The 13445-nt window shown below is 47.8% G+C and overlaps 2 protein-coding genes across 2 annotated transcripts in view; both read right to left on the reverse strand.

The window, feature by feature from the left end:
- Positions 1 to 13445, reverse strand: part of LOC129715045 (RNA-binding protein 43-like) — a 260957-nt gene that overhangs the window by 152060 nt on the left and 95452 nt on the right. The gene's annotated exons all lie outside the window — the stretch shown is intronic.
- Positions 1 to 13445, reverse strand: part of LOC129715042 (unconventional myosin-Id-like) — a 106970-nt gene that overhangs the window by 31830 nt on the left and 61695 nt on the right. Inside the window, 2 exon segments of the mRNA XM_055664875.1 lie at positions 5462 to 5496; positions 5498 to 5686. Of these exon segments, the coding sequence (XP_055520850.1) occupies positions 5462 to 5496; positions 5498 to 5686 (224 nt within the window).

A 13445-nucleotide genomic window follows, 5' to 3' on the forward strand; every position in this document is an offset into this window, starting at 1 on the left:
AGTTCATGGCACCATGGGTGGCTCTGCGGCACATGAGGGGGGGAAAAAGAGTGGAAGGGCAATAGTAATAGGGGATTCAATTGTCAGGGGAATAGATAGGCGTTTCTGCGGCCGCAAACGAGACTCCAGGATGGTATGTTGCCTCCCTGGTGCAAGGGTCAGGGATGTCACTGAACGGCTGCAGAACATTCTGGAGGGGGAGGGTGAACAGCCAGTTGTCGTGGTGCATATTGGCATACCAACGATATAGGTAAAAAAAGGGATGAGGTCCTACAGGATGAATTTAGGGAGCTAGGAGATAAACTTAAAAGTAGGACCTCAAAGGTAATAATCTCTTGATTACTACCAGTACCACAGGCCAGTCAGAGCAGAAATAGGAGGATATTGCAGATGAATACGTGGCTTGAAAAATGGTGCAAGGGGGAGGGATTCAAATTTCTAGGGCATTGGAACTAGTTCTGGGGGAGGTGGGACCAGTACAAACAGGACGGTCTGCACCTGGGCTGGAATGGAACCAATGTCCTTGGGGGAGTGTTTGCTAGTGCTGTCGGGGAGGATTTAAACTAATGTGGCAGGGGGATGGGTGCAAGAGCAGAGAGGCAGAGGGGTGTAAAATGAGGGTAGAAGCAATAGGTAGCAAGGTGAAAAGTAAAAGTGGCAGGCAGACAAAACCAGGGCAAAAATCAAAAAGGGCCACTTTTCAACATAATTGTATAAGGGGTAAGAGTGTTGTAAAAACAAGCCTGAAGGCTTTGTATCTTAATGCAAGGAGCATTCGTAATAAGGTGGATGAGTTGAATGCGCAGATAGTTATTAATGAATATGATAGAGTTGGGATCACGGAGACATGGCTCCAGGGTGACCAAGGCTGGGAGCTGAACATCCAGGGATATTCAATATTCAGGAGGGATAGAGAGAAAGGAAAAGGAAGTGGGGTAGCGTTGCTGGTTAGAGAGGGGATTAATGCAATGGAAAGGAAGGACATTAGTTTGGAGGATGTGGAATTGATATTGGTAGAACTGTGAAACACTAAGGGGCAGAAAACGCTAGTGGGAGTTGTGTACAGGCCACCTAACAGTAGTAGTGGAGTTGGGGATGGCATCAAACAGGAAATTAGAAATGTGTGCAACAAAGGTAAAACAATTATAATGGGTGACTTCAATCTACATATAGATTGGGTGAATCAAATTGGCAGGGGTGCTGAGGAAGAGGATTTCTTGGAATGTATGCGGGATAGTTTTCTAAACCAACATGTAGAGAAACCAACGAGAGAGCAGGCTATTCTAGAATGGGTATTGAGTAATGAGGAAGGGTTAGTTAGCAGTCTTGTTGTACGTGCCCCCTTGGGCAAGAGTGACCATAATATGGTTGAGTTCTTCATTAGGATGGAGAGTGACATTGTTAATTCAGAAACAAGGGTCCTGAACTTAAAGAAAGGTGACTTTGAGGGTATGAGACGTGAATTGGCCAAGATAGACTGGCAAATAATTCTTAAAGGGTGGATATGCAATGGAAAGCATTTAAAAATTGCATGGATGAACTACAACAATTGTTCATCCCAGTTTGGCAAAAGAATAAATCAGGGAAGGTAGTGCATCTGTGGATAACAAGGGAAATCAGGGATAGTATCAAAACAAAAGATGAAACGTACAAATTAGCCAGAAAAAGCAGATTACCAGAGGACTGGGAGAAATTCAGAGTCCAGCAGAGGAGGACAAGGCTTAATTAGGAAAGGGGAAATAGATTATGAAAGAAAACTGGCTTTTATAGAAAAGGTTTTTATAGATATGTCAAGAGGAAATGATTAGTTAAAAACAAATGTAGGTCCCTTGCAGTCAGAAACAGGCGAATTGATCATGGGGAACAAGGACATGGCAGACCAATTGAATAACTATTTTGTTACTCTTCACTAAGGCAGACATAAATAATCTGCCGGAAATAGCAAGGGCCCGGGGGTTAAATGAGATGGAGGAACTGAGTGAAATCCAGGTTAGCCGGGAAGTGGTGTTAGGTAAATTGAATGGATTAAAGGCCGATACATCCCCAGGGCCAGATAAGTTGCTTCCCAGAGTACTTAAGGAAGTAGCCGCAGAAATAGTGGAGGCATTAGTGATAATTTTTCAAAACTCTTTAGATTCTGGAGTAGTTCCTGAGGATTGGAGGGTAGCTAATGTAACCCCACTTTTTAAAAAGGAGGGAGAGAGAAAACAGGGAATTACAGACCAGTTAGTCTAACATCGGTGGTGGGGAAACTGCTAGAGTCAGTTATTAAAGATGAGATAGCAGCACATTTGGAAAGTGGTGAAATCATTGGACAAAGTCAGCATGGATTTACGAAAGGTAAATCATGTCTGACGAATCTTATAGAATTTTTCAGGGATGTAACTAGTAGAGTGGATAAGGGAGAACCAGTGGATGTGTTATATCTGGACTTTCAGAAGGCTTTCGACAAGGTCCCACATAAGAGATTAGTATACAAACTTAAAGCACACGGTATTGGGGGTTCAGTATTGATGTGGATAGAGAACTGGCTGGCAGACAGGTAGCAAAGAGTAGGAGTAAACGGGTCCTTTTCACAATGGCAGGCAGTGACTAGTGGGGTACCGCAAGGCTCAGTGCTGGGACCCCAGCTATTTACAATATATATTAATGATCTGGATGAGGGAATTGAATGCAACATCTCCAAGTTTGCAGATAACACGAAGCTGGGGGGCAGTGTGAGCTGTGAGGAGGGTGCTAGGAGGCTGCAAGGTGACTCGGATAGGCTGGGAGAGTGGGCAAATGCAGTATAATGTGGATAAATGTGAGGTTATCCACTTTGCTGGCAAAAACAGGAAAGTAGACTGTTATCTGAATGGTGGCCGATTAGGAAAAGGGGAGATGCAATGAGACCTGGGTGTTGAAAGTAGGCATGCAGGTGCAGCAGGCAGTGAAGAAAGCAAATGGTATGTTAGCATTCATAGCAAAAGGATTTGCTTATAAGTGCAGGGAGGTTCTACTGCAGTTGTATAGGGTCTTGGTGAGACCACACCTGGAGTATTGCGTACAGTTTTGGTCTCCTAATCTGAGGAAAGACATTCTTGCCATAGAGGGAGTACAGAGAAGGTTCACCAGACTGGTTCCTGGGATGGCAGGACTTTCATATGAAGAAAGACTGGATAGACTCGGCTTGTACATGCTACAATTTAGAAGATTGAGGGGGGATCTTATAGAAACTTACAAAATTCTTAAGGGGTTGGACAGGCTAGATGCAGGAAGATTATTCCCAATGTTGGGGAAGTCCAGAACTAGGAGTTACAGTTTAAGGATAAGAGGGAAGCCTTTTAGGACCGAGATGAGAAAATCATTTTTTACACAGAGAGTGGTGAATCTGTGGAATTCTCTGCCACAGAGGGTAGTCGAGGCCAGTTCATTGGCTATATTTAAGAGGGAGTTAGATGTGGCCCTTGTGGCTAAAGGGATCAGGGGGTATGGAGAGAAGGCAGGGATGGGATACTGAGTTGGATGATCAGCCATGATCATATCGTATGGCGGTGCAGGCTCGAAGGGCCGAATGGCCTCCTCCTGCACCTATTTTCTATGTTTCTATGTTTCTATGTTGAAGCTTATCCGATAGATCTTATTGACGATAAGATCTGACATTTATTTGACATTTGTGATTGTAGTTTGGTTTAATTTGGAGATAAACTCGCCCACCGAGTCCGCGCCGACCAGCGATCACCCCGTACACTAGCACTGTCCTACACACTAGGGGACAATTTACTGAAGCCAATGGACCTACATACCTGCGCGGCTTTGGATTGCGGGAGAAAACTGGAGAAACCCCACGCAGGTCACGGCGGAGAACGTGCAAACTCCGTATAGACAGCACCGTAGTCTCTGATGCTGTAAGGCAGCAACTCTGCCGCTGCGCCCCTAATTGTTGTCTAGTTGATCTTATAGAGTTGTACAAAATGAAGGGAGGAATAGACAGGGAGATAAGAAAAACTAACCTGAAAGCTTTGTGCCCTAATGCGAGGAGCATTTGTAATACGGTGGATGAATTGAATGCGCAGTTAGTAATTAAAGAATATGATATAGTTGGAATTACGGAGACATGGCTCCAGGTAACCAAGGCTTGGAGCTAAACGCAGGGCTATTCGATATTCAGAAAGGATAGACAGAAAGGAAGAGGAGGTGGGTTGGCATTGCTGGTTCAAGAGGAGATTCATGCAACAGCAAGGAGAGACATTAGCTTGGATGCTGTAGAATCGGTATGGGTAGAACTGCGAAATAGCCCAGGGCAGAAAACCCTTGTTGGAGTTGTATACAGACCACCACACAGCAGTAGGGAGGTTGGGGAAATTAAACAGGAAATTAAGGATGTGTGTCGCAAAGATACAGCGGTTATCATGGGTGACTTTAATCTACATATAGAGTGGGGCCAACCAAATTGGTAGCAGTGGTGAGGAGGAGGATTTCCTGGAATGTATACGGGATGAGTTTTTAAACCAATATGTAGAGGAACTGACTAGAGGGAAGGCCGTCCTAGACTGGGTATTGTGTAATGAGGAAGGAATAGTTGGTGATCTTGTTATCCAAAGCCCCTTGAGTTGTTGCATTTTGGGATGTCGAACAAAGGCAGGACCTACACAGTACATGGTAGGCTTCTGGGTAGTGTTGTAGAGCAGAGGGATCTATGAGTACAGGTGCATGGTTCCTTGAAGGTGGAGTCCCAGGTAGATCAGGTGGTCAAAAAGGCTTTTGGCACATTGGCCTTCATCAGTCAGAGTATTGAGTATAGAAGTTGGGAGGTCGTGTTGCAGTTGTATAAGACGTTGGTGAGACGGCATTTAGAATATTGTGTTCAGTTCATGTTATAGGAAAGATGTTGTCAAGCTGGAAAGGGTATAGAGAAGATTTACGAGAATGTTGCCAGGACTAGAGGGTGTGAGCTACAGGGAGAGGTTGAGTGGGCTGGGACTCTATTCCTTGGAGCTCAGGAGGGTGAGGGGTGATCTTATAGAGGTGTATAAATAGGAGCAATAGATCGGGTAGACGCACAGAGTCTCTTGCCCAGAGTAGGTGAATCGAGGACCAGAGGACATCGATGTAAGGTGAGGGGGGAAAGATTTAATAGGAATCTGAGGGGTAGCTTTTCCACACAGAGGGTGGGTGGGTGTATGGAACAAGCTGCCAGAGGAGGTAGTTGAGGCTGGGACTATCCCAACGTTTAAGAAACAGTTAGACAGGTACATGGATAGGACAGGTTTGGAGGGATATGGACCAAGTCACACATGGCAGGTGGGACTAGTGTGGCTGGGACATGTTGGCCGGTGTGGGCAAGTTGGGCCGAAGGGCCTGTTTCCAAACTATGTGTCCCTATGACTCTCTATGACCCAACATACACCAAGTGCTGGAGCAACTGACCTGCCTTTTAGTACACAACAGGGCAAGAACACTCTTGACAAATATGTTTCACCTTCTGAAGAGGTACTTCATGTTCTCGTCAAAGGGGAACCAAGACTGTGGGCGGCGTTGGCCAAAGCACGCTCTTCCCGTAGTCGCTCATGCTCCGTACGTTCTGGAAACGCCTCATTATCTCTATGAGATAGGCCTTGACTTTGTAGGTCTTGTAGTGGGTCATGATGGTGTAGACTGCCCTCATGCCCCGGCAACGCTTCCTTGCCAGCGTCCCTCGCCAAATCTGTCGAGTGGCAAAAGCACAGGGGTGATATTAAGTGAGTTCGGTATTCCGAAAAACGCAAGGAATCATGGGATTTGTCAAAAGTCACTCGCGATAAAGAAAAATCGAATGAAGCGCTGACTGTACACACTGTGTATAAATTCTTATCTTTATTTATGTTTTATGTGTCAAAATATATTTAATCTGAGGAACAGGGGGTGCCAGGTAGCAGGAGAGCGGGGTGTAACACAGAGAGAGAGAGAGAGAGGGGGCAGATGCGAGTGAGGGGTAGACAAAAGTGCTGAAAAAACTCAGCGGGTGAGGCAGCATCTATGGAGCAAAGGAAATGGGCAACGTTTCGGGCCGAAACCCTTCTTCAGACTGAAACGGGGAGAGACTGGACTGGCGGAGAGACATTCTCGGCAGGTGCGCGTACACAGACCCGCGCCTCATCCGCAGCCAGGACCAAAACTGGACTGTCCCCGTCCCCCCAGTGTCCCACACCCAACCCCCCTATTTGCACCGGCTGCAAGTCTGGGGCCGCCACCACCAACCCGGCGGGACTGGCAGAGCCGAGCTGGAGCCAGTCTGGGGCCGCCATGGCGACTCCGGATGCTTCTGGCCACCCCCGGATAGGGCGGGACAGGGACAGCCCAGCAGCAACTCAACAGCGCCCGGACTGCCGGCCCGACCCCGACCCCGACCACGGACGAAACGCAAGCGTGCACACAACAGTTGTCGAAAATGTTTATAGCAAATGACCTATGACCTGGGAATGTGCAGGCTGAATACCGAACTCACTTATACTTCACGTTTCATTCACAACCAAGATGGCGCCCAACATGGTGGCACAGTGGCGTAGTGGTACTGTTGCTGACTTACAGTGCCAGCGACGGGTTCGATCCCGACTACGGGTGCCATCTGTACGGAGTTTGCACGTTCTCCCCGTGACCTGGGTGGGTTTTCTACGAGGTCTTCGGTTTGCCCCCACACTCCAAAGACGTACAGGTTTGTAGGTTAATTGGCTTGGTATAAATGTAAATTGTCCCTAGTGTGTGTGTGTGTGTGTGTGTGTAGGATAGTGTTAATGTGCGGGGATCAATGGTCGGCGCGGACTCGGTGGGCCGAAGGGCCTGTTTCCGCACTGTATCTCCTGAGATTTTTTTTTTTTAAAAGCCCGGGTGACTCGCTGCGTGCTGGGCCCAGGAGTGGATTTGTAATCACTCATCACGGTGGTCCCAGTCCTTCGTTCACTCACGGGGACAAGGGGCAAGCGCGGGACCAGCGGCCCACCAGAACAAAGACTCATCGGCCACCCAGAACGAAGACATAACGGCAAGTGCAGCGGAAGATTGGATCCCCCGAAGACCGGAGACACGGACACGAGACGATGGATGCGAGGGGTGGGCCAGGAGGAGAGAAACATTAAAAAAATAGGAGTAGGCCATTCGGCCCTTCGTGCCCATGGCTGATCATCTAAAATCTGTACCCTGTTCCTACACCTCATATTCCGCTTGGGCAGTCTGCACCCCAGCGGCTTGAACAGTGACTTCTCCAATTTCCGGTAGCCCTTGCTGTCTCCTCCCCTTCTCAGTTCTCCCTCAGCCCTCTGGCTCCTCCTCTTCCTTTCTTCTTCCCACCCTGCATCAGTCTGAAGAAGCTGAAACGTTGCCTATTTCCTTTTCTCCATAGATGCTGTCGCACCCGCTGAGTTTCCCCAGCATTTGTGTCTACCGTATCCCCATATCCCTTGATTCCTTGAGCCCCAAGCGCTAATTCTAACTCTCTTGAAAACATCCAGTGAATTCGCCTCCGCTGTCTTCTGTTGCAGAGAATTCCACAGATTGACAACTCTCTGGGTGAAGAACTTTGTCCCCACCTTAATCTTAAATGGCCTACCCCTTATTCTTAAACTGTCTGACCTACCTGGTTCTGGACTCCCCCAACATGGGAAACATTCTTCCTGCATCTACAAGATCCTCTCTCATTTCATTTCTACAAGATACCCTCTCATCCTTCTAAACGCCAGCGAATTTAGACTGGGATATTGCTCTAGCGTGCTCAAGGTCGGCTGCAGGGGGCGCCACTGGTACACAGAGGTGGTCGGGTGAGGAGAGGGACATCATGCTGGGCTTATCTAGATCGGGAGGGGGGGGGGGGAGGGTGTACCTCAGCACTTCTAAGTCAGGGGATATGGGGAAAAGGCAGGAACGGGGTACTGATTGTGGATGATCAGCCATGATCACATTGAATGGCGGTGCTGGCTCGAAGGGCCGAATGGCCTACTCCTGCACCTATTGTCTATTGTAACATGTGGACTGGACTTTGGACTGTTTGTGTTTTTTCGTAATTTTAAATGGTGCCAAAATTGTGGCGCTCTGTTCTAAATGACTTACCCCTTATTCTTAAACTGTGGCCACTGGTTCTGGACTCCCCCAACATTGGGAACATGTTTCCTGCCTCTAGCGTGTCCAAACCCTTATGAGCTTCCAGTGGAATGAGCTTCCAGTGAAGGTGGTGGAGGCAGGTTCGTTTTTATCATTTAAAAATAAATTGGATAGTTATATGGATGGGAAGGGAATGGAGGGTTATGGTCTGAGCGCAGGTATATGGGACTAGGGGAGAATATGTGTTCGGCACGGACTAGAAGGGTCGAGATGGCCTTTTTCCGTGCTGTAATTGTTATATGGTTATTATATGGTTATAATCTTATATGTTTCAATGAGAATCCCTCTCATCCTTCACTAAACTCCAGAGTGTACAAGCCCAGCCGCTCCATTCTCTCAGCATATATCTCAGCAAACTAAACTAGACTAAACTAAACTAACATAAATTAAACAAAAGGAAACTAAACTAAACAAAACTGAACTATATTAAACTAAACTAAACTAAAGTTCTGAGTGTCAACATTGCTGTGGCTTTATCAGTATTTCCACTGTACCTTCCAGTGTACATTAGTGTACAATCTGAATCCTGCTTTACAAACTGGAAGTGACAGACGTGGCTGTGTCAGAGGGCGATTTCTAAATTTGCCATTAATTATTCACAGTGAAGTTCTTAATCACGAAGCAGAAACTCGGCTTGGAATTCCACCAGCGATTATTTTTCAGCCTCCTCAGCACTGAGCGATTTCTTTTCCAGAGAGTGCGTTGGACTGATGTGGAACTCCACAAATGCTGAGGCTGCAGCTCAGTGTGTTCCGTTTAGTTTAGAAATACAGCTTGGCAACAGGCCCTTTGGACCACCGGGTCCACGTCGACCAGCGACCACCAGGACACTAACACCCACAATTCTTTTTACTTTTATACCAGACCAATTAACCTACAAACCTGCACGTCTTTAGAGTGTGGGAGGGAACCGAAGATCATGGAGAAAACCCACGCAGGTCACGGGGAGAACGTACAAACTCCGTACAGACAGCGCCCGTAGTTGGGATCAAACCCGGCTCTCCGGCGCTGCATTCGCTGTAAGGCATCGACTCTACCGCTGCGCCACCGTGACCATGAATGGGTGATCGATGGTTGGCATGGATCGGTGGGCCGAATGGCCTCTGTTCATGCTGTATCTCTAAACTCAACCCCAGGATTTTGATACAGAGAACTTAAGCAGATGGATCACAAATGATTCAGCATAAGTTTCATTAAGAAATTAAGAATCAGATGTGACCACTCCAAAGACGATGTGCGAGAAGGAACTGCAGATGCCGGTTTACACCGAAGATAGACACAAAGTGCTGGAGTAACTCAGCGGGTCAGGCAGCGTGTAATGTTTTATTCTTAATGTTTTAATGTTTTATGTTTTATTCATAATTGTTCACTGTATGTCGTGTTGCTACTTGCGGGCGGAGCACCAAGGCAAATTCCTTGTATGTGAACATACTTGGCCAATCAACTTATCCATTCATTCATCTCTGGAGAGAAGGAATGGGTGGCGTTTCGGGTCGAGAGGTGCTGAGTTACGCCAGCGTTTTGTGCCTATCTTCAGTGTAAACCAGCATCTGCAGTAGAAGTTCACAAGTTAAAGGAGTAGCATTAGACCATTCAGCCCGTCGAGTCTACTTCTTGCTTAAACATTTTAAGAAATGTCAGGTGGTCTTGCTTTGGACAGGGCAGAGAGAGATTTGCCCTGCATTTAAACCTGTTTTTTTACATTGCTGACAGACAGTTAAACAGGTGGTAGAGTTGCTGCCTCACAGCACCAGAGTCGTAGAGTGATACAGTGTGGAAACAGGCCCTTCAGCCCCACTTCTCCACACTGGCCAACATGTCCCAGCTACACTAGTCCCACCTGCCGGCATTTGGTCCATATCCCTCCAAACCTGTCCTAGTCGTGTACCCATCCATCCAGAGAACCGGGTTCGATCCTGACCTCGGGTGCTGTCTGTGCGGAGTTTGAGGAAAAACCTTTTCACCCAGAGAGTTCAATTCTGGAGTATGGTGTACAATTTTGGTCGCCTAATTATAGGAAGGATGTCAACAAAATAGAGAGAGTACAGAGGAGATTTACTAGAATGTTGCCTGGGTTTCAGCAACTAAGTTACAGAGAAAGGTTGAATAAGTTAGGGCTTTATTCTTTGGAGCGCAGAAGGTTAAGGGGGGACTTGATAGAGGTTTTTAAAATGATGAGAGGGATAGACAGAGTTGACGTGGAAAAGCTTTTCCCACTGAGAGTAGGGAAGATTCAAACAAGGGGACATGACATGAGAATTAAGGGACTGAAGTTTAGGGGTAACATGAGGGGGAACTTCTTTACTCAGAGAGTGGTAGCTGTGTGGAATGAGCTTCCAGTGAAGGTGGTGGAGGCAGGTTCGTTTTTATCATTTAAAAATAAATTGGATAGTTATATGGATGGGAAGGGAATGGAGGGTTATGGTCTGAGCGCAGGTATATGGGACTAGGGGAGAATATGTGTTCGGCACGGACTAGAAGGGACGAGATGGCCTGTTTCCGTGCTGTAATTGTTATATGGTTATATGGTTATATAGAGTTGCGAATCTGTGGAATTCTCTGTCACAGAAGGCAGTGGAGGCCAATTCACTGGATGTTTTCAAGAGAGAGGTAGATTTAGCTCAAGGCTAAGGGAATCAAGGGATATGGGGAGAAAGCAGGAATGTGGGTTTCCCCTGGGTGCTCCGGGTTCCTCCCGACATCCTGAAGGCATTTGGCTTTGTAGGTTAATCGGCCCTCTGTAAATTGCCCCCTAGTATGTAGGAAGTGGACGGGAAAGTGGGATAGCAGGGGATCGCTGGTCGGCGCAGACTCTGTGGGCCGAAGGGCCTGTTTCCGTGCTGTATCTCTAAAGTCCAGTCTAAAGGTACTGGATAAAGGGAATGACGATTAGTGCAAGATTGTAAATTGTCCCTAGTGTGTGTGTGGGATATAACTAATGGCACCGTCTCAGCTCCGGAAGTGGCGGCGCTGTTGAACAACTGCGGCTCGCCTGCAGTCCGTCTGTTTTTACTTGTTGTTGGTGTTTTCTTTGTCTTGTTTTAGTTAAATTTTAGTTTATTAGGTGTGTTATGTGAGTGGGCGGGGGGTGAAACATGGTTTCTTGTCTCTTCCGTCGGGGGAATGCGACTATTTTTGTCGTATCCCCCTTCTCTGCCTCCGTCTGCGCTGAGGCCTAATGGTGGAGCTGGCGGCCTCCAACTGCGACCGGCCTCGAGGCTCCGGAAGCAGAGCCAGCCAGGACTTGCCAACGCGAGGCTGGCGGAATTCGGAGCTGTGGCGGCGTTCTGGCATTCGTGGCGGCGGCATGACTCGGGGCTGGGTCGGTGCTCCCGGTGGCTGAGGCGGCGTTCCGGCGGCGGCGACCTGAATTCGGGGCTCGGCCGCGGGCCAGCGGACGACATCGTCGGGAGCTCGCAGGTCACAGGTTGGTGACCTGTTTTTCCGGAGCTCCCGCAACTACAGCTGCGTCCGCTGGACTGGAGGGCGGCATTTCCGGCAGCTTCGACCGCCCCGGGCCGCGGAGCTTGAATCGGCCCTTTCACGGAGCTCGGTTGAGCCGCGGGACTGACTTACCATCGCCCGGTGGGGTAACAACATCGGAGGCCTGGATCGCCTCAGTGCAGAGGGAGAATAAGGAGTGACTTAAGACTTTTGCCTCCATCACAATGGTGCCTGGTGAACTCGCTGTGGTGGATGTTAATTTGTGTTTACTGTGTGTTTTGTTATTTACTATTATATGTATGACTGCAGGCAACAAAATTTCGTTCAGACCGAAAGGTCTGAATGACAAATAAAGGAATCTAATCTCTAATCTAATCTAATGCACTGGGCACTGCGAACTCACAGTCACAGAGTGATACAGTGTGGAAACAGCCCCTTCAGCCCAACTTGCCCACACTGACCAACATGACCCAGTTACACTAGTCCAACCTGCCCTTGTTTGGTCCATATCCCTCCAAACCTGTCCTATCCATGTACCTGTCTAACTGTTGGGATAGTCCCAACCTCAACCACCTCCTCCGGCAGCTCGTTCCATACACCCACCACCCTTTGTGTGAAAAAGTTACCCCTCAGAATCCGATTAAATCTTTTCCCCTTTACCTTAAACCTTTGTCCTCTGCTCTCGATTCCCCTACTCTGGGCAAGAGACTCTGTGCATCTACCCGATCTAGTCCTCTCCCATTGGGCCGAAGGGCCCGTTTCCGTGCTGTATCTCTAATGTCTAACAAGACTTTAGAGATACAGGTGCAAGATATCTCTACTAATCTGTAAAACAGTTGCTCACTGCTATGACCAGTCTATGAATCCTCTTGAATTCCTTCTGCAGCTCAGTTGCTCGAGAAGAATTTTTCCAGTGAATAATTAATTCAAAATAAATAAATTGCTGTGAAATTGCTGCATCTTCCACGTAGTAAGACAGGCTAGATGCAGGACAAATGTTCCCCATGTTGGGGGGAGTCCAGAACCAGGGGTCACATTTTAAGAATAAGGGGTCGGCCATTTAGGACTGAGATGAGGAAAAACGTTTTCACCCAGAGAGTTGTGAATCTGTGGAATTCTCTGCCACAGAAGGCAATGGAGGCCGGTTCACTGGATGTTTTCAAGAGAGAGTTAGATTTAGCTCTTGGAGCTAAGGGAATCAAGGGATATGGGGAGAAAGCAGGAACGGGGTACTGAATTTAGATGATCAGCCATGATCATATTGAATGGCGGTGCAGCCTCGAGGGGCCGAATGGCCGTCTCCTGCACCTATTTTTCTATGTTTCTATGCTGCAGTGTTCTTCCTCCTTTTGCTGTTTGGCTGCTGTGGCCACGATTTGCCCTGGAGGCCAATACCTCCACATCACCACATGTTTGTACAACCTCATCAGGGCCTTTAATCTGCTTCTGTGAAACACTCAGTGAAAATTAAAAAAACTTTTTAGTGCCTTGGAGGCACAATATGGAAGAATGTCAAACACAATACACACAACTCCCTCCAGAGTCAGGGACAGATTCTTCCCAGCTGTTATCAGGCAACGGAATCATACCTACGACAACCAGAGAGCAGTCCTGAACTACCGCCTGCATCTCCTCCAACCTCATCCATTGCATCCGCTGCTCTAGATGTCAGCTGCTCTACATCGGTGAGACCAAGCGCAGGCTTGGCGATCGCTTCGCCCAACACCTCCGCTCGGTTCACATTAACCAACCTGATCTCCCGGTGGCTCAGCACTTCAACTCCCCCTCCCATTCCGAATCCGACCTTTCTGTCCTGGGCCTCCTCCATGGCCAGAGTGAGTCCCACCGCAAATTGGAGGAGCAGCACCTCATATTTCGCTTGGGTAGTT

This window comes from Leucoraja erinacea, chromosome 49 (assembly GCF_028641065.1).
Source record: "Leucoraja erinacea ecotype New England chromosome 49, Leri_hhj_1, whole genome shotgun sequence".
In the NCBI taxonomy this organism is placed as follows: Eukaryota; Metazoa; Chordata; class Chondrichthyes; order Rajiformes; family Rajidae; genus Leucoraja; species Leucoraja erinaceus.